Source organism: Sceloporus undulatus, chromosome 2 (assembly GCF_019175285.1).
Source record: "Sceloporus undulatus isolate JIND9_A2432 ecotype Alabama chromosome 2, SceUnd_v1.1, whole genome shotgun sequence".
NCBI classification, from domain to species: domain Eukaryota; kingdom Metazoa; phylum Chordata; class Lepidosauria; order Squamata; family Phrynosomatidae; genus Sceloporus; species Sceloporus undulatus.
In genome coordinates, this window is record NC_056523.1 from 144,109,402 (window position 1) to 144,135,804 (window position 26,403).

General features: G+C 42.6%; 1 protein-coding gene across 1 annotated transcript; it reads left to right on the top strand.

Annotated features, from left to right (window-relative positions):
* On the top strand, positions 1–26,403 carry P4HB (prolyl 4-hydroxylase subunit beta). Its single transcript, XM_042449017.1, is given in 12 exon segments — positions 1–340; positions 3,033–3,239; positions 9,491–9,624; positions 10,103–10,240; positions 17,138–17,242; positions 17,463–17,588; positions 18,093–18,293; positions 20,856–20,918; positions 20,920–20,977; positions 21,123–21,304; positions 21,673–21,759; positions 25,350–26,403. Coding segments are annotated over 12 exon segments (1,713 nt in total). The 5' UTR covers positions 1–15; the 3' UTR covers positions 25,437–26,403.

Below are 26,403 nucleotides of genomic sequence, written 5' to 3' on the forward strand. Positions count from 1 at the left end.
TGCCGCTGCGGCTCAATGGGAGCAGCCAGAGGGCGGGTTTATAAGCGGGGAGGCGGGGACTGGGGCTTCTCTCTGTCTCTCCCTCGGTGCCGCCGCCGCCGCCGCCTCGTCCTCCGCTCTCTGCGCCCAGGATCCACGACGACGACGACGACCATGAAGCCCCTCCGGCTCTCCGCGCCGCTCTTCTTCCTCCTCCTCACTCTAGGCCTCTCCGCCTTCGCCGCCGAGGAAGAAGCAGCAGCAGCAGCAGCCTTCGAGGAAGAGGAGGGCGTTCTGGTCCTCAAGACGGCCAACTTCGAGCGGGCGCTGGAGCAGCACCCCAACATCCTGGTGGAGTTCTGTGAGTCCTCCTCTGAGGCTCTCCTGAGGGGGAACATACACGCGCAGTCGTCGTTGTCTTCTCCTCTCCCTCCCAAGGCTTCACGTGTCCCCGCTTCACACGTTACGGCAGACACGGGTGTGGGGTTGGTGGCTCTCCAGGGGCCTCGGAGCCGGCCCTGGGGAATTGGGTCCCCTTTTCTTCTCCTGTGGACGAGTATCTCCTGCGCGTTTGCCCCGGAGGAGGAGGGGGGCGTGGAAGGCGCCATTTTCTCCCAAGGCCTCTAGGGCAGTGGTCCCCAAACTGTGCCCTCTAAGAGATTTGGGACTACAACTCCCAGACGCCTCAGCCACGTAGGCCAATAACCTGGGATTCTGGGAGCTAAAGTCCAAAATACCTTAGAGCACAGTTTGGGGGTACATAGTATTATAGTACCCCAAACTGTGCCTTTAGGAGATTGAGGGCTTTAGCTCCCAGAAACCTCAGCCCTGTCGGCCAATAGCCTGGGAGCTGGAGTCCAAAATTACTTCAAAGGGCACAGTTTGGGGACCACCAACCCCCCCCCCCCCCCCGTGGATCCGTATGCCTGTGGATGCTCAAGCCCCTTTAAATACAATAGCATAGTAAAATGGTGCCCCTTCTATAAAAAGGCAAAAGCAAGGTGTGCGTTGTGGAGCCAGGGTGACCAGGCGCCCTCCTTTTCCAGGACATGGCCTACATTTCAGCCTTCTCTCCAGGAGGAATTCCAAAGTGTCCTCCATTTTGAGCAATGCAGAGAGGCATGCATTTCTATTTCTATGTTGTAGAGATCTTACAGGGCAGCTGGGATTCTGCATTCACTCTCTGATGAACAGGCAGCAGGGTGTGTAGCACCATGAGTTTTTATTTTGTCAAGTCCTCCACTTTGTCCTACATTTTCTGCAGTGCCTTCTCCTCCTTTGCAGTGAGGATGGCTGGCCACCCTGCTCAATATCAGCTGGTGTTTGGCTGCAGGATCCCCTCCTTCCATGGATACCGAAACCCTTGGATGCTCAAGTCCCCTTAAATACAATGGTGAAGTAAAGCGGTGTCCCTTATATAAAATGCTAAAATCAAGTCTGGCTTTTCCAGACTTACATACGTTTTCAAAATGTTTTTCAAGCTGTGGGTGGCGGAATAATCTGTGGATAGGGAAGAATGACTGTATATTGCCCTTCAGGAGGCCTTTGGGGTGGGAGGGAACCAATTTAGCCCTGAACCATGTGTTTGCCGGTGTCTGTGGGAATGTCAGGCGCTCTATCAAAAGGGCGTAACAACAAGTTTATCTGCTATTGCTTAATGCTTCTACTCCACCTTTTGCACAGTGAGTTGAAGGGGGACGGGGGGGGGCAGTATGAGGCCCCACTTTATTTTCACAATGACCCTGAAACATGGTGACCAAAGATCCTAACCACAAAGGAAGACAAAGCACTGCAAAATGTAGGACGTTCAAGAAAAATGTAGTGTATTACAGACTTAAAAGCTAAAAGCACTCATAGAGAGATCATACTTCTTAGTCTTGCTCAAAATGGAGGGCATGATGGAATTCCTCCTGGACAGAAAGTTGAAATGGTTATCCTGCCTTGAGAGGAAGCAAACCAACCAGTGTGTTTCTTGGCCTCGTAGGAAGTGGAATCTGGATCTCCTAGTCCAGCACTACTGAAGCAGGGATGTAGCTAGGATTTTAGGAAGGGGGGGTTCCAGACTAAGTGCCACCATTATAATGGGGCTTGGGCGCGGCGGTGCAGCAGCACACACCATTCATTTTTCTAATGGAAGGGGGGTCTGGACTCCAAGAACCCCCCCCCCCCTTGTCTACGTCCCTAACTGAAGTGAAGAAGTTTAAAAAAACTTTAAAAGTTTGGCTGGCCCATGATACAGTGTTTGATGAGCCATGCTAGTTCTTTAGTGTTGCTGAAGTCAGTGGTAAGATATTTTTGCCATACTCTAACGAGTCATAAAACTGATACAAGAGAATTGTATCAAAATGTTTGGAGGGTGCAGGAGCCTTTTGAGCACCTGTTGTTTGAAAGCATAGGAATTGTGTGTGTGTGGGGGGGGGGCTGTTCTTGTCCACAGTTTGTGCTTGAACTCAGGAATTATATTCCTGAGAAGATTTTTTTTCTAGAAAATTAATAGTTATAGAGCTTGAGCAAGCTGGGTGGTGGTGCCTAAGGGTATGCTGCTATGATAATTTTCTGCAGTTGTTATTGCCTGATAGGGAGTAGAGACTGGGTTTTCTGCCTTTTTTGAAGCCCCACAATGTTTACAACCATTTACCAAGCTCTTTGCTGTAAACAGTGTAAAGGCACAAAGTGGCCTAGGTAGGCCCATTCCTTGTCTTAGATCCTCTGGGATAATTGGTTTGGGACACAGTTATTTTGCTTGCTCTTTGTTATATGTCTCCTGTTGTAGAGATTGCCCAATCTTACAGGCAAAGTGGGATTCTGCATTCACTTTCTGATGGGCAGTGAGCAAGGTGTGTAATACAACAAGGAAGTTAAAGCTGGAGCTTTTTTGACTGTGAAAGAACCCACCCACCCCACCCCCATATTGCTTAGAATGCTCCAGGGCAACATGCATGGAATGCTTTTATGATGTGCCTCCGTTCCTGTTAATAGAAGATAAAAGGATAACATGAGAGACTGCATGCAATGGTTTTGATACTGACTATTTCTGTGTTTCTTTCTCATAGATGCACCATGGTGTGGTCACTGTAAAGCTCTGGCACCTGAGTATGCAAAGGCGGCAGCTAAGCTGAAATCTGAGAACTCTGAAATCAGACTGGCTAAGGTGGATGCCACAGAAGAGTCAGAACTTGCCCAGCAGTTTGGTGTGCGAGGATATCCTACTATTAAATTTTTTAAGAATGGAGATAAATCTTCCCCCAAAGAGTACTCAGGTGAGGTCGTGGTGATAATGATGATAAGTTTAAAAGTTCAAGCAATAAGCTTCAAGGGCTTTCAAGGACTCAGTTTGGAGCATAGACCAAAACATTAATGTATTTTTAGAACACATTGGTGACATGCTAGTGATACACAATAGAGCATTGCGTAGATGGTCACCAACACTGCTAAAATTCCACCCTTGTTCTTGCTCACATCTTGTTTGCTGTTGTCACTAATGCATTCCTACTATTTGTGCCTGTTAGCAGTTAGGTGTTTTTTTGTTGTTGTTGTTGCTCCTGCTCCAAGCAGTCAAGGGTTTCTATACTGTGGATTTGTATACAAGGGTTGCCCTTGCCCCAAGTTCCCACTTGGTGGTATGTTGAACTATTGCTTTCCATTATAAATTGTAATTTCTTTATCCTTGCATATAATGTCAGTAATATGCCAATGACCCCTCCTTTCTCTTGCCACATTCCTGTCCCTTCACTCTGTGCTGAGTCCCTTTATATTCATCTTTGATGCGTAATACAATCCATAAATTGAGCTATCAAACTGATTGACTCCTCCTTCGCAGTGCATGAAGGAGGCTGTCTTTTCTGTATTCGCATAGCAAGTAAAATATCCAAGTCCTTTTTGAGAAATATGTGCTCCATGGCAACTCAGTTTGTAATTGACATCAAAGCAAAGGTGATAGTATTTGTAAATATTGTCAGTTTTATTTAACTGTTGCTAGCGTTGTACCTTTAGGTACATTAGAAAGAACTGGCTCATCACTGAACAGAAAAAATGGTAACTTTCTTCCCCATATGTTAATCTGTTAGAAAATGAGTTCAAAATATAACATGGGGTAGACTTGTGTCTTTAATGGGCAATTTTCAGAAACAAACATTGTATGTACTGAAGTTCCATCTATTACAGCTAGAAAACAACTTGCTGGCTTTTGTGGAAGACTGTAGTCCTAGTGAATACTTTTGTAATGTAAATGTTTAACAGTCACAGTATACAAGCAAATATTTTAATGTATTTTTTATTAATATCAGTGCTAAATGACGAATTCATAAGGGATTGTTACCAAGAAAAGACATGGCTTTTGAAACAAGTGTAGGAGATTTTCAGGTCATGTTGCCCAGTGATTGGCTTCTACAGCTTTGCCAGCCACAGAGAATATGAGTCCCCTAGCCTAGGAACAATTCGCTGCTTCCTTCACTGTAGCGTGGGATGAAGGCTGGGGGTAATTTGACCATTATATTTCTGAGATGCTCCAAACAACTTGGGGATTTTAGATAAAATCAGCATGCCTTAACTTGGTTGCTGGAGGGGAAAGCTGGCTCATGTGCTGCTGGTTTGCTTTAACCTTAATCTTCGTATTATTTTATTCAGTGTGGCATTGGGGGGGTGGGATTTTCCCTGCAATTATATGTAGTGTCTAAAGTCACCCGATGAGTAGGAAAATTGGGGCAGTAGTCATTCTCATCCATCTTATGATCAAGGGGGATTCTACATTGTAGAAATTATGCAGTTTGACACCGCTTTCACTGTCATGGCTCCATCTTACAGAATCCTGCAATTTGTAGTTTTTTGAGGCACCAGCACTCTTTGGCAGAGAAGGGTAAATAACTTGTAAAACTACAAGTTCCAGGATTCCATAGGATGGAGCTACAGCACTTAAAGTGGTGTTAAAACTATATTATTTCTACATTGTAGAAGCGTTCTTTAAGAATAGGACCAGATCATTGTTTCTGACCATGCACTATGTTTTGGAGGTGTAGCGCAGGCTTGAAATCAGAATCACCACTGCCACACCCTCGAAAAGCTACAGAGTCCTGATAAGCTGAGGTTGTTGTTTGATTACCAAGACTGGCCAAAATTTGTTAGCTTAGACTAAGAATGAAGTGACCTGGAATCTTGGTTTCTGCTACCTCGCCAGTACACACACAACTTTTGTTGTATCTACACCTAACTGTGACAATACAGTAGTGCCTACATGTACCATGTTGAATTGTATGGCAAATGGAAGTTATAAAATTACCCTGGGACATTGATATACCTACATAGAGATAGGAAAAACTTAGGCGGGTTATAGACCGCCGCTTTGAGGCGGTCTGCCGCCGCCACCATTTGCTCCGTAAGGGAGCCGTCGCAGCCACACCGCGCGGCTCCCTTACGGAGCAAAAAAGAAGCTCCAAAATGGAGCTTCTTTCTGCGGCGCCTCTGTGACGTCGCAAGGCGCCAGGGGCGCATTCGCGACGTCACAGGCGCCGTGACACGTTCAGACGCACAGTGTCCGATACGTAAAGATGGCGCTGACCGTGTGGAATGGCCGGCGCCATATTGTATGGACAGAGTCCGTATTAGACCCAGGGGCGTCTAGAAGAGACGCCTCTTTTTTAAAATGGGACGTCCTGCGGACGTCCCAAGTGCCGGTCTGTAACCGGCCTTACTTTTCTTTTGTAATCAGCTGCTCAAACCAATTGTTTCATAGTAATACCAGCCTTAACTTTCCTGTGGCATCTTCAGAGATGAACTACTTAAAAATACTTTAACAAAGGATTTGTGTATAACAATTTTGTATTAACATGCAGACACCTAAATTAATGTATATGGTCCTAAAATAATATTTCACTTTGGAGGTGTGACTTTATTTGTCCTCTGCCCATGCCCATATTCAGCATGACAAATAATGGTGTTTCTCTCTTAAAATATTGTCATGATTCCTACCTCTTTCTCTATCAACAAAAAACAGATCCATACATGGTTTCTCTCCTTGATTACTACATTTTGTGCTCTCAAATGGCTGGGGGCTCGGTGTCTTTGTGGGTCTACCATCTGCTTGTTTCAAGTCCCTACGTGAAACCCATTTTGGAGCCTCTGACACTAACCACAGGAGAGGCAACCTACTGTTGAGCTGTTATTTACCATAATCTCTGACCATTGGCTATGTTGGTTGGAGTTTGAGAGTTCTAGTCCAGGTTGTCTTTCTCTGCAAGGCTTAGTCCCAGTGCCCTCTGGTAACAGAGCCATCTCAGTCCCTGCTCCCAGGCTGTGGAACTCTTTCGCGCAGGAGTTTTGATTGGCCTTTGACTCTTAACTCATCATAGCAGAGGGGTCATTCACGGATTGTGCTTGGTTTTGTCTTTGTTTGCTGTGTTTTAAACATTTTAATGTTGTGCTTTTAATCAAATGTATGCTTAATTATGTTTCAACTTTTGTCTTAAGATTTCAGTTGTATGTTTTAATTTATTGTAAACCACCTTAGGTCCTATGCCAAGAGAAATACTGAATATAAATGAAACAACTCATCTAATGTATATATAACATTATAATGTACTTTATAGTATCTTTTAACGTTGGAAAATATTTATATACATCATAGAACTGTGAAGTTTGGACAGATCCCAAAGGGTCATATAAATTCAGGTGAAGTAGAGTTGAAGAGCCCTCCCCCGACCTCCATCTTGAGGGGAGAGAAGCAGAGGGGTTTTTTTTTTTTGTTACTTGCTTTGTTGTATATGCATATGTATGCTGTAAACCGCTTTGATCGTAGGAAAAGCGGTATACAAATAAAACATATTATTATTATTATTATTATTATTAGAGTCCATGACCTGAAGTACAGTGGTCCCTCCACATTCACTGGGTTTAGGGGCTCAGGACCCCTGCGAAAGTGGGAAACCCACAAATAACAAAAAACTTTTTTTTACCTGAGAAATCACCTCTCTATGAATCTCTATGTTCTTCAGCAAGACTTCTGATGGATATTGACCATAGAATAATGCTGGAGGAACTAGATTCCTAGAGAGAGCATATTAATCAAATCCGTGAATAATCAAATCCATAGAAGTTAAAGCTGCAGATGTGGAGAGCTGACTGTAGTTTGTTCAACTGTTGAACAGCTCTTACTATCAGAAAATTAGGATCTCCTTTCTGATAATTTGAAATCACTGGTCTAGGTTTGTTCTTCTCGAGCAGCAGAAAATGAGCTTACTATCTCTCCAGATGTTTGAAGATGGTTATCGTATCTCAGGATTTTTCTTTGAGACCTGAATTCTTGAGCGGTTACTTGGCTGACAAATGTTTTAGCCATTGTACTTGATGGTCAGGCCTCTATATTCATCCTGAAGAAAAGGATGAACATGGTGCATGCTGGTGGATGGGGATGGGCAGGATGTATGCAGAATTAATGTTGTAATAAAGGTGAAGAGGGTAGCACGTGGGGAAGTGTCCCTTTGTTGCAAGTGTCTTCTTTACCTCAGTTGGTAGGAGCACCTGGACAAAGGGCTTAGATCAGTGTTTCTGAAACGTTGGTACTCCAGATGTTTTGGACTTCAGCTGTCAGAATTCCTGACTGTTGGTCAAACTGGCTAGGGCTTCTGGGAGCTGTAGTGCAAAACACCTGGAGGACCTATGTTTGGGAAAGACTGGCATAGACATGACACTCTGCCTGGGCAATCATGTTGTTGTATGCCTTCAAGTTGTTTCTGACTAGTGGCGACTGAAAGGCAACCCTATCATAGGGGTTTCTTGGCAAGTTTCTTAAGAGAGGGTTTGTCATTGCCATTCTTTGAGGCTGAGAGAGTGTGACTTGCCCACAGTTATCCAGTGGAGTTCCATGGCCATGCTGGGATTTGAAACCTGATCTCCCAGTATCCCAGTCCAATGCTCAGAGCACTACACCATGCTGGCTCTCGCCTCAGATGATGCTATTTCTGTTCTTCAAAGATTCAGAACCTTTCCCCTTGAGGACAGGGCTTCTCCTTACCTTGGTAGCTAGATAATATGTTGCACTTGGCTCTTTCTGGTAGCCATGACTTATGAAGACTTGGAGAGGGAAGCCTTTATGTGAATTTGCTGCCGCTTAGTCCTTGACTCTTGCTGTGGCTGCTCTAGTTACGGGGCAAGAACAGCTTGCCAAATGTGGCCAAGCACTCCCTGCATTATGATTTATCTGTTTCCGACTTTATCTTTCTGAAAAGGCAGTATGTGAATGCCCCAAAACTTTAATTGTGAAAGAATTACTTCATAAATTGGTCCTGGAAATGGAAAAGTTAATAGGATACAGCTTCCTGGGGTAAAGAAAAATAGTTGTAATAGCCACATTCTTGCCTTGGAAATCATAACTGAATTAATTGGAAGTTGGGGGATAGAATGGGGAGCTGAGGGCACACACAGATCTTGTTTGACCAAATGGCTTAGACATCAGTGAGGTGGGAGGGAGGGGGCTCTGTCCCCTGCAGTGGGAACCACAAACTTTAGTTGACATTGTTCACTGAAATTTCTGGTTACAGGGCCTTGTAGTTCTCCTTCAGCCTAGTCCTGTGCATGCATTTTGGAACAAATACATAGTGCTCAGGGAACCATACTCCCAATAAGTCCATAGCATTGCAATTTTAGTCTCCTGAGACTGAACTGCAGGATGTCATGAATGATCTAATTTTTTCCCTTTTCTAATTCTGAACATTTGCAGTTTAAAGTCTGCTTTGGCATTGGGATCAATCTCTGGAAGTGCTTTGGCTACTCATTGCCAAAACAACTACCCCTCGTCTTCCCCTGTAGAACTTGTAACATGAACAGTCACTCCATCTTTGCCAGTTCCATCCTTCAGAGGAGAAGAGCAGAGCTTCTGATCTCCTCTTTCCAGACTTGTTGTAATGAGTAAATAATGTGCATCTTTCTCTAACGGTGTTTCTGTGCTGGCAAGGGGCAATCCCTTTTCTGAATGATGGGACACAAATTATGTGCAGCTACTCTTCTGCCTGGGTGCTTATTCTCTTTTTTATATAATCAGTGAAGTCATACTTGCTAACTAGTTGAAACATGGGTTTCATTTTAACAAGTTTAAAGAGCATCATGCTTTGGCTCTTAAGGCAAAGTGTTAAGTTAGCAAAGACTTGCTTCCTTCATTTCTTGTTGAAGTGCTCAGTGAAATCCTTCAGCGTGGAACCTGCTTATCTGGTAGAATATATTACATCACAGATAACGAGACCAAAGTCTATAGTTGAGCCAGTTTGTTCAGTGAAACAGCATGCTATGAAGGGTGTGTATCTATAGAATATTTTAGATCTGAGTAGGGCTCCTCTGGGCTCAACAGCACCGTCTGGTGGCTACTTGATCTTGAAAGACAAAAAAGTAAAAGAAAGCTGTAGGTGTCTGCTTGTAGGATAAATAGTATTAAATCAAAGCAGATAACACTTTTCTTCTACAAGATCATGCTAATTGCTCAAACTAATAGAGGAGATAATAATGTGACTTTTATTTGCTGATGAAGCTGGCAGGGAAGCAGATGACATTGTGAACTGGTTGAAGAAGCGCACAGGACCAGCAGCCACTACCTTGAAGGATGTTGCAGCAGCTGAAGAACTAGTAGAGTCCAACGAAGTTGCTGTGATTGGGTTCTTTAAGGTAATTTTTTAATTCAATTGGCAGGACTTGGGGTGAGGAATTTTTTTAATTTTTTTTGTCAGGGATCACATTCCTTGTGGTGGTAATCTGTTGAGTATTATGTGCTAGTCATGTGTGGGGCCAACAATCAGCAGTTGCCGGGGCCATCCCCTTTTCTTGTTCTGTCACCTGCTTGCCTGTCTTGGAGAGAGGAGAAATCACACCCTCATATGGCCTAAACTGATTGCTTGCAGCGGGTTTTGAAGTTAGGTTGGAAGCACATGCCTGCGAGCCACAGGTTGTCCTTCCGTTTGCTCTAGACCTATAATTACTGTTGCTTTAGCTGACTGTCGAGACCTCTCTGCTTATCTTAAATTTGAACTAAACTCTGTTTTCTTATTGGTGGCACCTGGTATCTGTTTTGGCTCTCTGTAAAGTTTTGGGGGTGATGGGCATGATGTAGAGTTTTTTTTAAAAAACTGTTTTTCTTCTCTGCCAGGATGCAGAATCTGCTGCTGCCAAACAGTTCTTGCTGGCTGCAGAGTCCATTGATGACATTCCTTTTGGGATCTCTTCCAGCAGTGATGTCTTTGCCAAATACCAGCTGAGTAAAGATGGAGTTGCCCTTTTTAAGAAGGTAAGTGTCAGAATAAAAAGCCAGCATGTGTTAAGTCCATCTGGCAGCAATCTGCAGATTAATGGCACAGCTCCACCCACTGTTTTCCTGCCTGTTTTTTCCCTCCTTTTTTGTATGTGGATAGCCATTTCAACTTTTTGCCTTAACAGATATCAGTGCTTAATTTTTTCAACACGAGGGTTTCTTTCCCCCAAAAAGTTTCCCTTGTTCATTATAAGAGCTTATGGATTTCAACCTGTAGACCAGGGATTGGCAAAGTTTGGTACACTAGATGTTGCTGGACTACAGTTGCAGACATTCCCAAGCTGGTTAGGCCTGACAAGAATCACAGTCCAAAAACATCTTGAGGGCTGCTCTTTATCCATCCCTGCAGTTGATCCACTTGTTTCCTTCAAGAATGGTGCTTGATTGAACTATGTTGGGGGGGTACTGCTTTTACCTTGGGGTCTTTTATAAATAGTCAGTACAGCTGATTAGGAGAAGCTTTATGATCCATTCTTGTGTTAATTCTAGTGAATTGTGATGTATTTTGCACCTTTCTTTACTAACTCTGGAAACTGAGTAACCTGGAAGTATTGTAAAAGCACAACAGGAAGATACATTCTGACAGCCTAGTCAGCATTGCTGATTGTCCCTTTCAGACCTCGGTACTTAAAAAGAAGTGGTGGTGCAGGAAGACATGTTGGAGACTCTAGATCAGGGGTAGGCAATCTTTTAAAGCCAGGGGCCGGGTTGCTGTCCCTCAGACAACGGGGGGGGGGGGGGGGGCCAAAGCCAAAAAAATAAATAATTAAATAATTTATAAATAAATAAATAAATAACCCGGGACAAATGTAGGGCATTTTCAAATGGTGGACACTTTTTAATAAAAAGTGGAGGACACGCAAAAACATTTGCTGATTTTTAAAAATTTTTTAATATAAATGCATGTTTCTGAGGTGTCTATAGACAATTGCCCCCCTTGCCCCTGCACGCGAGAGGCCAATGGCCCCAGTGGCAATCGGTGGCAGGACCGGGCTGGGGCCAGTCCAAGGCCTCGCCGGGCCGCATCCGGCCCATGGGCCGCAGGTTGCCTACCCCTGCTCTAGATACAAGAACAGCTGAGCTGTTCAGAGCATACAAAATTAGGCAGAAGGATGTTTAAGTAGTGAGTTGAAGGGTTTAGCTATTGATACTCAAGCTATAGAAAGGCTTTGCCCCTGTTATAAGAGAAGTCTCAAAGATAGTAGATCCTTTCAGAGTTCCCTAGGCATTCCTGAACAAAGTATGCCTAGAACAATCTTCAAATAAGCTAGTTGTAAGATCATTTTTCTGGAGTTAATGCAATCATGCTTTTTAATAATGGAAAAAATAACAGTTAAAAATGCCTGCATATTGCAAAGTAACCATATCCTCAAACTTTATCTGAGAAAACTAGGGAAAACTTGGCCTGTATTGAAGCAGATACGCTTTAGTGCAGTAACTGTGAACATGTCAGGAACCATTTTTCTTTCTACACCCATCTTGTGGGCTGCAGCAGCTCTTTCAGCATGTCTGAAGTGAAGTGATGTCAATTCTGGTTGCCATTTTGATCATTTTTTTGTCTGTTTGGGTAAGTGGGAGGATTCAGAGAAGCGAACAGTTGCCTTTTTAGGTTTTGGGATATTTGGGGCAGTTTGAGGGTTCCTGGGAGATCCCATAGGCAGTATTTAGGGGTCCAAGGGCCATACTTTGCCCACTCTTGCTTTAAAGGAAGTGTTTTTCACACAGTGTTTCAGTTTGCATCTAATAGGGGAAATGGTTTCATCTTAGGTTTACAAATAAGCCCAGAATTTTTTTGTAATTTACAGAACCGCTCATATCTTCTTAATTATAAAAAGTATGATTACAAAAACCTTTGTTTTATTTTTTGTAAAGTTCTGGAACTTGTACACCAACAAATAACAAGGATGCTGTTTCTTTCAGCTGTGAAAGAAAACTATTGTTCTGTTGCTTTCTTGTTGCTGATTTGAGTACCTACTTCTGCTTATGCATTTTGGCTGTGGTTAAAGCATCTTATGGGTGTGTACATAATACAAGCAGGTGTGAAGATTTGGTTACTAAGTAGGCTCTTTTCCCCCCAGCTGTCTTTGTTCCTTTAAAGACAGGCACAGCCTATGAATGGAAACTGAACTGTTTCTTACAATTCACCTCTCCTCTGTGCTCCAGGCAGGCCTTTTCTTTTCAAATGTCTGGTGAAGTGTTTGACACTTTTGCTTTTGGTTTTAACACAGTTGTCAAACACTTTCAGATCTATTCAGAGGTGAGGAAGTTGCATTTGTGATAGGCCAGTCCTTCAGTACTATGCACAGCCCTGTTCTGAAGCAGGGAAGGAGGTTTTGGATATACTGGCCTTTGTGTCTGTCCTTACTGAGCAAGTCTGGATTCTTCCAAAGACCAGGCGAGAAGGCTGTGTTTGTTTCAAGGGCAGCCGGTACAGTTCCTCACTGTTAGCACCTAAGCATCGAAGTCAAATCTAGCTGGGACTTTGACTAACCAGGTGTGGAACGGTAGTAACTAGGTTTAGTGTTCTGAAGCTAAGAGCCTCCAAAGTATGTGAAATGCCTACCATGAGAGAGAAATTTAATGGATATCCGCAGTCATTTTATGTTCATCTCATTGGTTTTAGAGAAGTGCCAAGGCAGCTCACTAATACCAGAACTGTTCCAAAAGAAGAGATTGTGTACAAAAATAAATTGTGACCAAAGTATGGCCAAAAATAAATTTAACTCCACAATCTGACTTGTACATTTCAAGTAGTTCCATTTAGGACAGATGTCATCTTGGTTGACAAAGGCAGTACATCTGAATGGGAACTTATTTTCCTCATTTGGGCTATCCATTATTTTAATCTATTAATTAGTACTTAGCTTGTTAACAGCTTGTCTATTAAAGTGGGAAGACTTCTATCTACTAATCCAGAATTACCTCCAGCTGCTAGAATCATAGAATCATAGAGTTGGAAGAGACCGCAAGGGCCATCCAGTCCAATCCCCCGCCATGCAGGAAATCCAAATCAAAGCATCCCCAGCAGATGGCAATCTAGCCTCTGCTTAAAGACCTTCAAGGAAGGAGACTCCACTACACTCTGAGGGAGTGTGTTCCACTGTCCAACAACCCTTACTGTCAGGAAGTTCTTCCTAATGTTGAGGTGGAATCGCTTTTCCTTTAGCTTGCATCCATTGTTCTGGGTCCTGTTCTCTGGAGCAGCAGAAAACAAGCTTGCTCCCTCCTCAATATGACATTCTTTCACATATTTAAACAGGGCTATCATATCACCTCTTAACCTTCTCTTCTCCAGGCTAAACATCCCCAGCTCCCTGAGTCGTTCCTCATAGGGCAAGGTTTCCAGACCTTTCACCATTTTAGTCGCCCTCCTCTGGACACGCTCCAGTTTCTCAATGTCCTTTTTGAATTGTGGTGCCCAGAACTGGACACAATATTCCAGGTGGGGCCTGACCAGAGCAGAATACAATGGCACAATTACTTCTCTTGATCCAGTGGCACTATTACTTCTCTTGATCTAGACACTATACTTTTATTGATGCAGCCTAAAATTGCATTGGCCTTTTTAGCTGCCGCATCGCACTGTTGACTCATGTTCAACTTGCGGTCTACTTGGACTCCCAGATCCCTTTCACATGTAGTTTCATTCAGCCAGGTGTCCCCCATCCAGTATCTGTCCATTTCATTTTTCTGCCCTAAGTGCAGTACCTTACATTTCTCTGTGTTGAATTTCATTTTGGTAGCTTAGGCCCAGCTTTCTAGTCTATTCAGATCATTTTGAATTTTGATCCTGTCCTCTGGAGTATTAGCTATTCCTCCTAATTTGGTGTCATCTGCAAATTTGATAAGTATGCTCCCAATTCTGTCATCCAGGTCATTGATAAAGATGTTGAATAACACTGGGCCCAGGACAGAGCCCTGTGGGACCCCACTGGTCACTTTCCTCCAGGATGAAAAGGAGCCATTGTTGAGCACCCTTTGGGTTCGGCCAGTCAACCAATTACAAATCCCTGTAACAGTTACTTTGTCTAGCCCACATTTTACAAGCTTGTTTGCAAGTATGTCATGGGAAACCTTGTCAAAGGCCTTACTGAAATCAAGATATACTATATCCACAGCATTCCCTTCATCTACCAAGCTGGTAATTTTATCAAAGAAAGAGATCAGATTTGTCTGGCATGACTTGTTTCTCTGAAACCCATGTTGACTTTTTGTGATTATGGCATTGGCTTCTAGATGTTCACAGACTCTCTGTTTAATGATCTGCTCCAGAATCTTTCCTGGTATTGATGTCAGACTAACTGGACGATAATTGTTGGGATCCTCTTTTTCCCCCTTTTTGAAGATGGAAACAATGTTTGCTCTCCTCCAGTCTGCTGGCACTTCTCCTGTTCTCCAGGAGTTTTCAAAGATTATTGCCAATGGCTCCGATATTACATTTTCCAGTTCTTTTAGTACCCTTAGATGTAGTTCATCTGGTCCTGGAGACTTAAATTCATTTAGATTAACAAGGTATTCCTCTACTATCTCTTTACTTATTCTGTGCTGAAATTCCCCTATTCTGTCCTCTGCTCCATTATCCTCAGGTTGAGCACCATTTGCCTTTTTTGAGAAGACTGAGGCAAAGAAGGTGTTGAGTAATTCTGCCTTTTCTCTGTCTTCTGTTAGCATTTTGCCATCTTCTCCATGCAGTGGCCCTACCGTTTCCTTCTTCTTCCTTTTGCTGCGGACATATCCAAAAAAGCCCTTTTTATTGTTCTTAACCTCTCTAGCAAGCCTGAGTTCATTGTGCGCTTTAGCTTTTCTGACTTTACCCCTACACATGCCTGCTATTTCTTTGAATTCCTTTTTTGTGATTTCCCCCTTTTTCCATTTCTTATACATGTTCCGTTTCAAACTTAACTCGGTTGAAAGTTCCTTAGTCATCCATCCTGGTTTCTTGAGACACCTCCGATTTTTCTTTCTCACTGGAACTGTTTGAAATTGTGCCTTCAGTATCTCTCTTTTGAGAAACTCCCATCCGGCCTGAACTCCCTTCCCTTTTAGTATTTCTGACCACGGGATCACCCTCAATACTTCTCTAAGTTTACTGAAATCCGCTCTCCTAAAGTCTAGAATGAGTGTTTGACTATGCCTGGTCTACTAAACCAGAATTACCTCCAGCTGCTAAATGCAAATGATTTGTGCATACCAGAAAAATGCATTGGGTGCTTCTATGTAACTCATGTAAACAAGCACAAAAGGCAGAAGGAAATAAAATTCTACAGTATCCTCTGCAGGAAACATCTGGCCCTGATTATTTTGCTGTGGACTTTTTAAAGAGCTTGATTATTTTTTAAAAAGTGAATTTTGGACATCTTCAGGAGTCAATATGTTTTTTTCTCAGCTGGGTTGGGCAAAATATAGCCCATAGACTGCTTGCTACAGCACCCATAACACTCTCCAATCCTCACTCTGATGTCTATCCCTCAAAAAATTCACAGTGCAAATAGCATTTCAGAAGCCTCTTGAGGGTTCATTCATATGAGTTTTTGAGAACACTTGCCTCTGTAAAATGAATTTTAAATCAGGAGTTTCAGGCTTCTACCACCAAATGCCCAACCTACTTTTGCTTCCTTGGTTACTGCAGTTTTAGTTCTACTAGAAACAGATTTGTGTTTAGTTTTTCAGAAAAGGTGATCTGTGACATTGGCCTATGTGTGCTTTCTCCAGAGTGGTGTTTCTAGGGTGTCAGTTCTGTGGAGTCAGAGCTGTCCCTTGCTTATTCCTCATGGTGCATAACCTTGTGTTATGTCCCCCCTCTCCCCCCTTCAGGGTTCCTGGAAGGGTTTTGACTTTTGAATATGGAGACTGATAGATGTTTCTCTGCAGTAGAATTATTTCTGGCAACAAAATTATAATGTGCTCTTTCAAACATCTGTTCTGTGTTGCTAACAATAACTTTGGGGATGTGTTGCCCTCTGAGTAGCTGCTATTTCATTAGTGGTTTCATAGTGTGTCTTGTTGCTTAGGGTACTAGCTCACTTTTAACAGTTCTGTTGACTAGACTTAATAGTCACCTTTCAACAAGACCAACAACTCGCTGATCATTAGGATACAGATGCTCAGTATTCATGGCTCTGAAATTTGCAGCACCTTCCTGGCTGTTTGTTTAAGACATTCTTGAATGTTGACAAGGGCCCTTTTGGGAAAGTGCATATCTGAATCTCAGTGTCCAGTTCATGTCAAACTGCTTTCTCCTTGCTGCTCTATTTACTCTTCTAGAAAGTTGGATCTAGCTTATTAGTAAGATGAGCGCTTTGGTGGAGATTCTGCCCTGGATTTTAACTTGAGAATTTTATGCCTTATCTGAAATGTGAAATGGGCACCCTTGGGGCCAGAAGGGAATGATGGACAGGCGTCCTACAAACATATCCCCGATCATTCCTTTACTAGTTTTTTTTAAATGTGCCAAGAGCAGTTGTACAGAAGCCTACATATATTTTGCAGTTGAACAGCTTCATGTTTGTCTTGCAAATTTATGAATAACCTGCTGTGGAAAAAGACAAGGAACTAGACAGAGTGCTAAAGCCCACAGCACCTCCTTAAACTAGTGGTACTCTTACTCTGACATGCTTCTGGTTTCTGAGATCTCTGAAGATGTTTTTCACATTATTAGCCAGAATTTCTTCGCAGCTATGAGACCCAATGAATGATTGGGTCTTCAGGAAAGTGAATTCTGCACAAGAATAGCATATCTTGTCCTTTTCTAGAATTATGGCATATGTCTAATTTGCTCTGCTGAATTTGAGTATTAAGTAGGAGGACTGGAAATCCATGGGCTTGATTAGCTTTGTCATCATCAGTTGAATCTCCTTGTGCTTTTTTCTGCAGTTTGATGAAGGCCGTAACAACTTCGATGGGGAGATAACAAAAGAGAGTCTGTTGAACTTCATCAAATCAAACCAGTTGCCCTTGGTGATTGAATTTACTGAACAGGTATGGAAGTGGTTCAACAAAATTGTATGATCAGGATGGTTGAATTGGGTTGGTAACATGGAGAATCTCTGCTCTGTGTTGGGACTAGTGAGTCCAAGCAGCTTAAATTGTATTCCATGCAGCAAACTGGAAAGTGAATGAGAGGAATGTACAGAAGCATAGAGCTCAAGGTTCCTTGCAGTGTTTTTTCTTCCAAGTAATGCATATGTTTTTTGTTCAGACTGCACCTAAAATCTTTGGAGGAGAGATCAAGACCCACATCCTTTTGTTCCTGCCCAAGAGTGTAACAGACTACCAAGCAAAACTGGATAACTTCAAAAAAGCAGCAGAGAGCTTTAAGGGGAAGGTGAGGACCAAGGAGTGGCTCTGCAATTCCTCTTGTACTCTTGCTAGCCTGAGAATACTGTTTTGATATTGCTATCTTATATTTGTCTATCACCTGAATAAATGTAGGTGAAGATCAGAGGACTGCCCCTTCGGACATTTATTTTTGAGTATAGAGAAGTGAGACTTGCAACAAAAGGTTGCAGTGTGGAGTGCTTTTACGTGCGGCTCCAGTTAGTTAGCTTTGCCTTTTCCATGATACTCTGTTCCTTTTTCCTCCCTGCCTTTGCCCCAACAGTCAGAATTCCTTGGCAGTCGCTCACAGGGGTTCTGCAGTTGTTTGCTAACATTATTTGTATCTGTACAAATGTTGGGGTTTCTCAAATCTGATGAATACCTCTCTCTTGTGGTACAGTTCTAAATATGGAATGACTGGAGTAGCTCTTAAGAGGAAGAGTGCCTCTGCTGTCCTACATGCTTTTCTCTAATGCCTTCATTCTGTATCCTCCTGACTCCCCTTGTGCAGATCTTGTACATCTACATAGACAGTGACCACACTGATAACCAGAGGATCTTAGAGTTCTTTGGTCTCAAGAAAGAGGAATGTCCTGCTATTCGCCTCATTACTCTAGAGGAAGAAATGACCAAGTACAAACCAGAGTCAGATGAGCTGACCCCAGAAAACATCAAGGATTTCTGCAATAAGTTCCTGGAGGGCAAAGTTAAGGTAATAAGTGTTTAAATGTGGTTTTAGAGGGTACGCACCCCTGTTAGTTGATTCCACAACCACAAATGGCATGGAACCTGAGAAATGTCACATGGCATGAATCCTTTCAAAGTAGCTTTGCAGCGCATCCAACAGCATAGTATTTAGAGCTTCACGCTGAGAAATCCAAAGGGCAAAGTCAGTGGGGCATGGTGCCAGTATGTAAATAGCTTTAATGTGCTGATAAAGGGAGCTCAAATCTGAGAGCAGTTCATGGGCTGCTTCTAGCTTATTGGCGTGCAGAAGAGGTAGCATGGCCTTGTCCTCACATTGCACGAGAGCTTGGGAGCTTTCCATCTTAGTCTGGAGAGGACAACAGCAGCTGTACAGAACTGCAGTTACTTTTAAAATTTGTCACTTGGAAAGCTGCTTCCTCAACTGTCCTTGTTACCCTCACTTCCTTTCTTTAAGTTAATGTATACTTTGGAAAAAAAAGGCTGTATGCAGTTCAGAAAAGCAGAAGGCATTATTAATGAAACTAAAAATTCAAGATAACCTTTCTAAGGGCTGGCACAGATGGCCCTGAAAGGGCAGCTTCCAGGTGTCTTGGGAGCATGTTGTTTAGATGACGCGTGCCCCCAAGCCACTGTAAAGCTATTTGCCTGACTTCACGTGCACCAGCTTTGCGGCACTCCGGCAGCACAGTGTTCATACGCTACACACTGCAGGGCTGCAGAAGAGCATTGGCGGAAAGGGTGCCCTTTTGCTGGCTCAAAAAGGAGCAGTATTTTGCTACCTCTTTTTGAGCTGGCAAAAAGCCTGATTGGGGCCGCAGCATGCGGTTGCCACAGCCATGATCCAGCTTTCTTTGGGGTGGCTTGAAGCCGCCCCTTCAGGCCGTCTGTTTTGGCCCTAAGTAACAAAGGTGGGTTGTTGGATTGAGAAAGAAAATGGAAGAGTTGAGTCTTAAGTGGCTTAATATAAGGGTTGAATAAGAGATCTGGTAGCAGTAGAGATGTCTATGTAGATAGGAGCAATAAGGTTTGGTTCAAAAGTTAAATATTCAAACCATGCTGGTGAGCTTTGTTTAGAGCTTTTGTATATCCTATGGGGAAAATATAGTAAAATCTACAAGGGTTGTACCACCAGTGGGAAAGTAAGGCACTGTATATGAATTTCCCTCATGTTAAAACTGCTTCAAACACTAGCACATTTTGGATGAAGAGCAGTCTAGAACCTTTAACAAGCAAACCTTCTAATGGTTGATGCATGTGTGACATTCAGTCATGGAAGCTTCCATTTTCATATTGACTGCCAGTGGTGATGTATTGTATGGTTTTCTTTAAAATTTTCCTGAGCTTTTTGAGTATTAGGGATGTTGTCTTAAGTTGGTATTCTAGTAGTAAACCTAACACTTAGAAAGGATTAGGAAGAACTTCAAGAATGATTACTATTCTAGCAGGCAAGTCAGAGCTACAAATATGTATACATTAAAAAGGTTACCTTTAGTTCTGTAGATGATCATGAAGAATGGTTTCAGTGCTTTTCTGTTTCAAGAGTGAGCAGTTTTAGCCTTCCAGATGTTCTTAGACTGAAATTTACATCCCCTCTCACTATTAGATATGTTGGTTTGGCTAATGAGAGTCCACTGCAATCAGTTACATACCAACAAGCACAGATTTCTACCCTTGTCTATTTAAAAGTATCTCACACGCACACAAAAAAAATAGAATGCATTGTCTTCCAATTAAAAATAGATTCATGATTGAGAGGTTCTAAGAGCAGTTCACATATGGAACAAATATCCAAGGAAAATAAATTTAGCAAGTTACTTTGCAGCCCAGTTCTGACCACACGGTCTGAGGAAGCATGTTAACAATGGTCTCTCAATATTTTGACCTGCAGTTCCAATTAGCCCAGCTATGATGGCCAGTGATTTGGAACAATGGTGGTTGTAGCTCAGATTTTCTGCAGGGACCCATTTGATGAACACTTGCCTAAGCCAGAGCTCAGCAAAATGTTTTCCACAGCACTTTTATGATTACACTGACTCTTTAGATTAAGGATGGGCAGAGTGCAGCCCTCCAGATGTTTTGGATTGCAAATTCCACATGCACAACCAATGAAGCTGGGAGTTGTCAAACATCTTGAGGACTACACTTTGCCCACTTCTGATTGAAAGGGTCCTCCTAATGATAAAAGTGAGGGGAAAACCCATCTATTAAAAAAAGTCTTGGAAAAGTAATCTTAATGCCTGTATGTGGCTCTTTTTCTTTCCATTGCATTCCATGTATTTCTTCAGTGCTGCCACCAGGAGTGGTGGCAGTTTTTGTATGCATAGACAGGCACTTTGTAAAATTCAGCTTGCAACCTTCATGTGGCAACCTATGTGTCTCAGTCATTGGGTGGGTAGGGGTTGACCTTGAAAGAGGAAGTCTGTATTAATCTGGCTTTTTATAGGCCACAGTCTGTTAGTTGCTTTGGGCTGTCCTGGAACTGTGGCCTGGGGGGGGGGGGGGGGGTTCCTGTTGGCACATTCCAGACTGTTGCTCTCATGCTGCTTCTCTTGCTTTTCTGTTTCAGCCCCATCTAATGAGCCAAGAAATTTCTGATGACTGGGATAAACAGCCTGTTAAAGTCCTGGTTGGGAAAAAACTTTGAAGATGTGGCTTTTGATGAGACAAAGAATGTCTTTGTGGAATTCTGTGAGTACTTCAGTGGTAGTCGTGGTCTTGAATTGCACCACGTTAAAGTGGAGGGGAATGTTTTTCCGCTTTGCCAGGAAGTGGAATGTGGGATTGGCTCTTCCTGAAAAGATGCTAAACTGACCTGTCACCTTCTGGCCTGCAGATGCTCCCTGGTGTGGCCATTGTAAACAGCTGGCTCCCATTTGGGATAAACTAGGAGAGACTTACAAGGACCATGAAAACATTATCATTGCCAAGATGGATTCCACAGCCAATGAAGTTGAGGCAGTGAAAGTCCACAGCTTCCCTACCCTCAAGTTTTTCCCTGCTGGTCCTGGCAGAACGGTGAGTGGGCTGTAGATTGCTTGAGATGTCTCTGTTGGAAAGGAAGTTTTTAAACAATGAGTGGTGGGGAAGATAAATGTTTTTTACAGATGTGAATTGGACTGATTTGCAGGGAGCAGGGATGTGTGGTCATTTCATAGGTAACTAAGTTAAGGTGGTATAGATTACTTAATGGAAGATGGTACTCATGTTTGGGCTATTCTTTCATCACAGCAATCAAGAGGATCTAGTAACTAGGTGTTCTTCAACTCATGGGTAAAATTAATTTTCCAGTCTCGTTTGTGTGGCTGTTCAGAAAGTAAATTTTCAGGCCACAAAGACTTAGCTGTCCTTTAAGTGATAACTTCCTTGCTCCTTTGCCTTTGTAGGTTGTAGACTACAATGGTGAGAGGACACTGGAGGGCTTTAAGAAGTTCCTGGAAAGTGGTGGAAAAGATGGTGGTGTGGATGAAGACGTGAGTATCTGAAAACAGGGCTGTGGACTCCTTAAGGGCTCTGCTATGTGTGTAGTTCTGGGGCAGGGTTTGGATGTGATCCTAGAGGAAGGGGAAATTCTGTTGAAGCTACTTATGGCTCCTGGTGACAGCGGAGAATGCTGCTTCCCTAGCAACTTGTAAATAAAGCACAGCTGGTCATATCCAGATTGAGCTGGCATACTGGTGGGGGTGTTCCTGAATACCTGCCATTCCATGTTAACTAGCTGGGCCGCATAAACTGCAGTAGCCGGCACAAACTTCCATAGTTTGTCAGAACCCATCATTTTGAGGTAATCACAAATGCTCAAGAAACGCTGTTTACATTTCTCTCAGACTTGACCCAACTATCTGTAGTTCTCATGAGATGAATCTTCACTGGGCTGGATCAGTCTCCGGCACTGGATACCAGGTGTGCGTGTTCTCCTAAGTGGCTTCTGTCAGCATGTGTGGCAATTCTGGCTTGTTTTCTTGCTGTTGGCCATTTTTACTGGTGATGCTATTAGTTCTCTGCAGTACTGCTGTTTTTTAGCTAGAGCCCAACAGGAATGGCAGGTGAACTTGGGGGACCCTAGCTAGGATTACGGTGTACCTTGGTCAAAACAAATTACTGGTGACCTTGTTATGCCATATCTTTCAACTCCAAGAATTGCCTTACCAACAGGGCCATTGATAGTACTGACCGGGAGACTGGGAACTGTATTCCAAAAAAGTAGCTTCTCAAATCTGCTGGCTATCTTGGATGGAAATCTGTGAATGTCACCTCTAAACCTGCAGCTGTTTGAGCCACCTGGTTGGTACAGCAAATGATTTGTCCTGTTCCTGCTTGTTGAGAAACTCCCTTGATTTGGTATCTTGCTCCTTTGTTTTGTGCCTAATTAGGTATCTGTTGTGATTCAAGAATAAATTTTGGCATTATTATCCAATGTATTGATAGGTAGGTGTACTGTTTGACACTATATGCTCTCCAGGCATCAGATATGATACTAACATATTGCTGAGACCTGGCCAGAGTAGTGCCAGTTGGCTGGCCTTGTTTTCCTTAAAACTGTTTGATTTTATTCAGCTCTATAAAAGTGGAGATTTCATTTTGATTTGGTGCTGCTTTGGTCTGCTGGGCATGAACCTCTTGAACATAGATTACTTTTTATATCTATTTTTTAAAACCTGCAAAATAAAGTTTGGATAGGGGAGAGAGAGAAATCACAACTAAAATGCTGAGCTTTTACAATTGGCCAAAACAAGATGGCACTGGAGTCCCTTCAGTTGTACTAGGTGTTAACATGAATCTAGCTTTCTTAGAAAGAACTTCAAAAGGGAAGAGAATGTGATTGAACTGGAAAATGGGGCAGGTTTCTGAAAATGATAATGCTTTCTATGCTAACTACCTCTTGAACTTTTAACTGCATTTTGAAATTACTGGATTTGAAAGGCATGAATGCACTTTAAAAAGAAAAAATACAAATGATATGTCTTTGACCAGGTACAGAGGTACCCCGGGTTACGAAATTAATTCGTTCCGCCGCCGCTTTCGTAACCCGAAAAGCTTTCGCAAGCCGAAACCCCATAGGCGCTAATAGTAAAAGCCGCGATTTGGTGCGAAAAAGCGCCGAAAAGCACCAAAAATTTCTTTCGTAACCCGGAACAGTTTTTTTAATTGATTTTTTTTCGTAACCCGGAAATTTCGTAAGGCGGCGCATTCGTATCCCGGGGTACCACTGTATATACGTTTGGACCAATGTGTCAAAGTAAGTATTCGCCTGGAGTTGTAGATTTCTACCTTCATGCATACAGGGAGATAGCCAAGGGGGGGGGGGGGGGTTGGGGGTCGGGCCCCCCCCCCCTTCCATTAGAAAAATGAATGGTGTGTGCTGCTGCACCGCCGCACCCAAGCCTCATTATAATGGTGGCACTTAGTCTGGAACCCATCCACCCCCCTTCCTAAAATCCTGGCTACGTCCCTGATGCATAGTTGAAATTCTGTGACTGAAGGTTGATTTCTCATTTAACATAATTGAATGTTAAATCAAAGAAACATACTGAGTTTGCTGTAACTGTTAATAAGCCTTCTTCTGAAACATTCCCTCTGTGTATGTGTATGTGGGCGTGGGGAGTGTTAGCCTGTTGTAGTCCCTTGCTAATACACAGTACACTTTTACCAAAATGTGTTCATTCTCTGAGCTGAAAAAAGAAATAAATAGTATATATTTCTTGAATATTATGCCACTTTGGCATGGATACCTATTGAAACTGATACTCAAGACATGAGAGACAAACTTCTCAGGATGAGCAGCTAGCTACATTGGTTTTCCTCAAACCTTCTGGGATTCATAAGCCATATAAAGAACAGCATTGAGTTGCATGCAACTCACAGGTCACACATGTGTGGACTGAGTGATATTTTACCTTGTCAATATCGTCATGGTCTGGTTGATAATCCTCAATTTCCAGTCAGTTTCTGGGACTTTTTTCAGTGAGATTGCACAACAGAAGGGAGAGCTTGGGCTAAAATGATGTACTTAGTTAATTGAAGATCTTGTAAGGCAGTCTCATATTTGAGGATAACACACTGCAGAAAGCAGAGAACTTGGATGACTTTGGAACCCATCTGTTAATGAACAGCTATCTAGATCGTCTTAACGTGATACTGAAATCAATTTCCATGTACTTTGGTTGTGTTTATTACCTTGTGGATGGACTGGTGTGATTTTCTTGTAATGTTTTCCTTTGAATGAACATGAATGTGGTTTGTTGACCACTTCCTCCTGTGTACTGGTCCTGCTCATTTTCCTGGAGTTGTAATAACCACTGGTTATCAATTTAAAGTGTTGTACAGGATTCTGAATGCTATATAATCAAGGTACCAGAACAACTGCCTCAATCTAGGCTTTATCTGTTATAATTGGCTGGTCAGACACTTGATATTTAATCCTGTTTTAAGGGGGGGTGTCAATTTATTTACTGAGAGTATGTATTATTCCAATATATTCTAGTCATGTAAGCCTCCTTGATTGCTGCAGCAGAAAGGCGGGGTATAAGAGTAAAGTTTATTTATTATTTGCACAGGCTTATTTTCATTCTTAAGGCTTTTTTCAGTTAAATATGATTTAGAGACCACAGGTACAAGTTCAATCATCTCTAGGAAATTCAAGTACATTGTAGGGTGTAGTACCTACTGAGACATTAAGCTTTTTTTATCCACTCAAGTGACCGTTTTTTGTAGGGAAAATGGGAAGGCAACTAGACTAAATGTTAACTTTTGGCTGAAAGTCCTTTCTGCCTGGTTTTTTGGAATGCTTGAAGGCTTTTGTTTACTGTTTCCATAGCTTTTTGGGGAGTCAAAGTTCTTGTAAAGCATGCCTTTTAACTGGCCAGCATGTCTTGAAGCTAAGGCTTAGCCTGCTAAATTAACTTTCATTTTCTATCTTGGAGTATATTCGTTAGTTGCCATACTAGTAAAGATAATGGCAGCTGCTATAGCAGGACCCTCACTGTGCAAGGAAGCTGACTGACCTTTTCTTTCTTCTACAGATGACTGATCTCTTCTTTTATTTTCCTTTTCATCTAAGCAGGATCTGGAAGATCTAGAGGATATTGAAGAGCCAGAGACTGATGGAGAGGATGAAGAGGATGCTACACTTAAAAAAGATGAACTGTAAAGAAGAGTCCAATCTGCATATCCCCCAGACACTACACTGTGGCTGCCTACTCATGCAGTCAAGCAAGTCCAGAAACAAATTCCAACCAGAAGACTGATGCTGGCTGAAGAGTACAGGGAATGGTTTAAAGTAACCTTTCATCCTGTCTGTCAACTGATTGTTCTTGTCTTACTTTTCTGTTTTTTAAAAGGGGACCGATTAGGTAGTGTGCCCTGCTGGAATCTTTTTTTCTTCATATACACACTGTGATGTACATTTTCTTTTTCTAGAGTGTTCTGTGATCGGGGTAAAAGCAGATTGAAATGGCAATGTATCCCATTGCCTAACCTGGGACCTTTACCAGTAACACCTCCTTCAGGCTTTAGCCACATTTGTCAAAATGTCATAAATTGCTGTTAGCCCAGCAGGGTCTCAGTTACTGTCACAACTGTTCTCTGTTCTCATTTTTGAGGGGCCACTCCAGTATGGAGGCCACCCTTAGGATGACCATTGCAGTGCCTGTGGAAAGGAAAATGAATGAGCAGAGTAAGATAGACCCTCTTAACTTACTGTCTTGCTTTCCTTTTATGAATGAACAGTATATCTCTCTCTTCCAAAGATCAGGAGGTGTACAGAGATTTGCAGCTGAGGAAGGAGAAACCAATTGCTCCCTCTCCGAAGGCAAAAATCTGACTGACACCACCACCCTGCCCCCTGAACAGACATAAGACTGGCTTATACACATGTCTTTGTGAATGGGTTTCCCAGGTATTTACAGAGCTATTTGGAAAATGGCCTGCCAGAATGCAACAAAAAGGACACTCAAAAACTAGGATTTATTTTTTTTTGTGTGTGTGAGGGTACTTGAGAGCCAAGGAGTGCTATGGGGAGGGGACTGTGTTTCAGCAGAATTGGAATTAATTTTGAGCATCCATGATGCAAAAAGAAATGGAACTCATTGGCCAAATAAAAGTTAATTTTAATACTA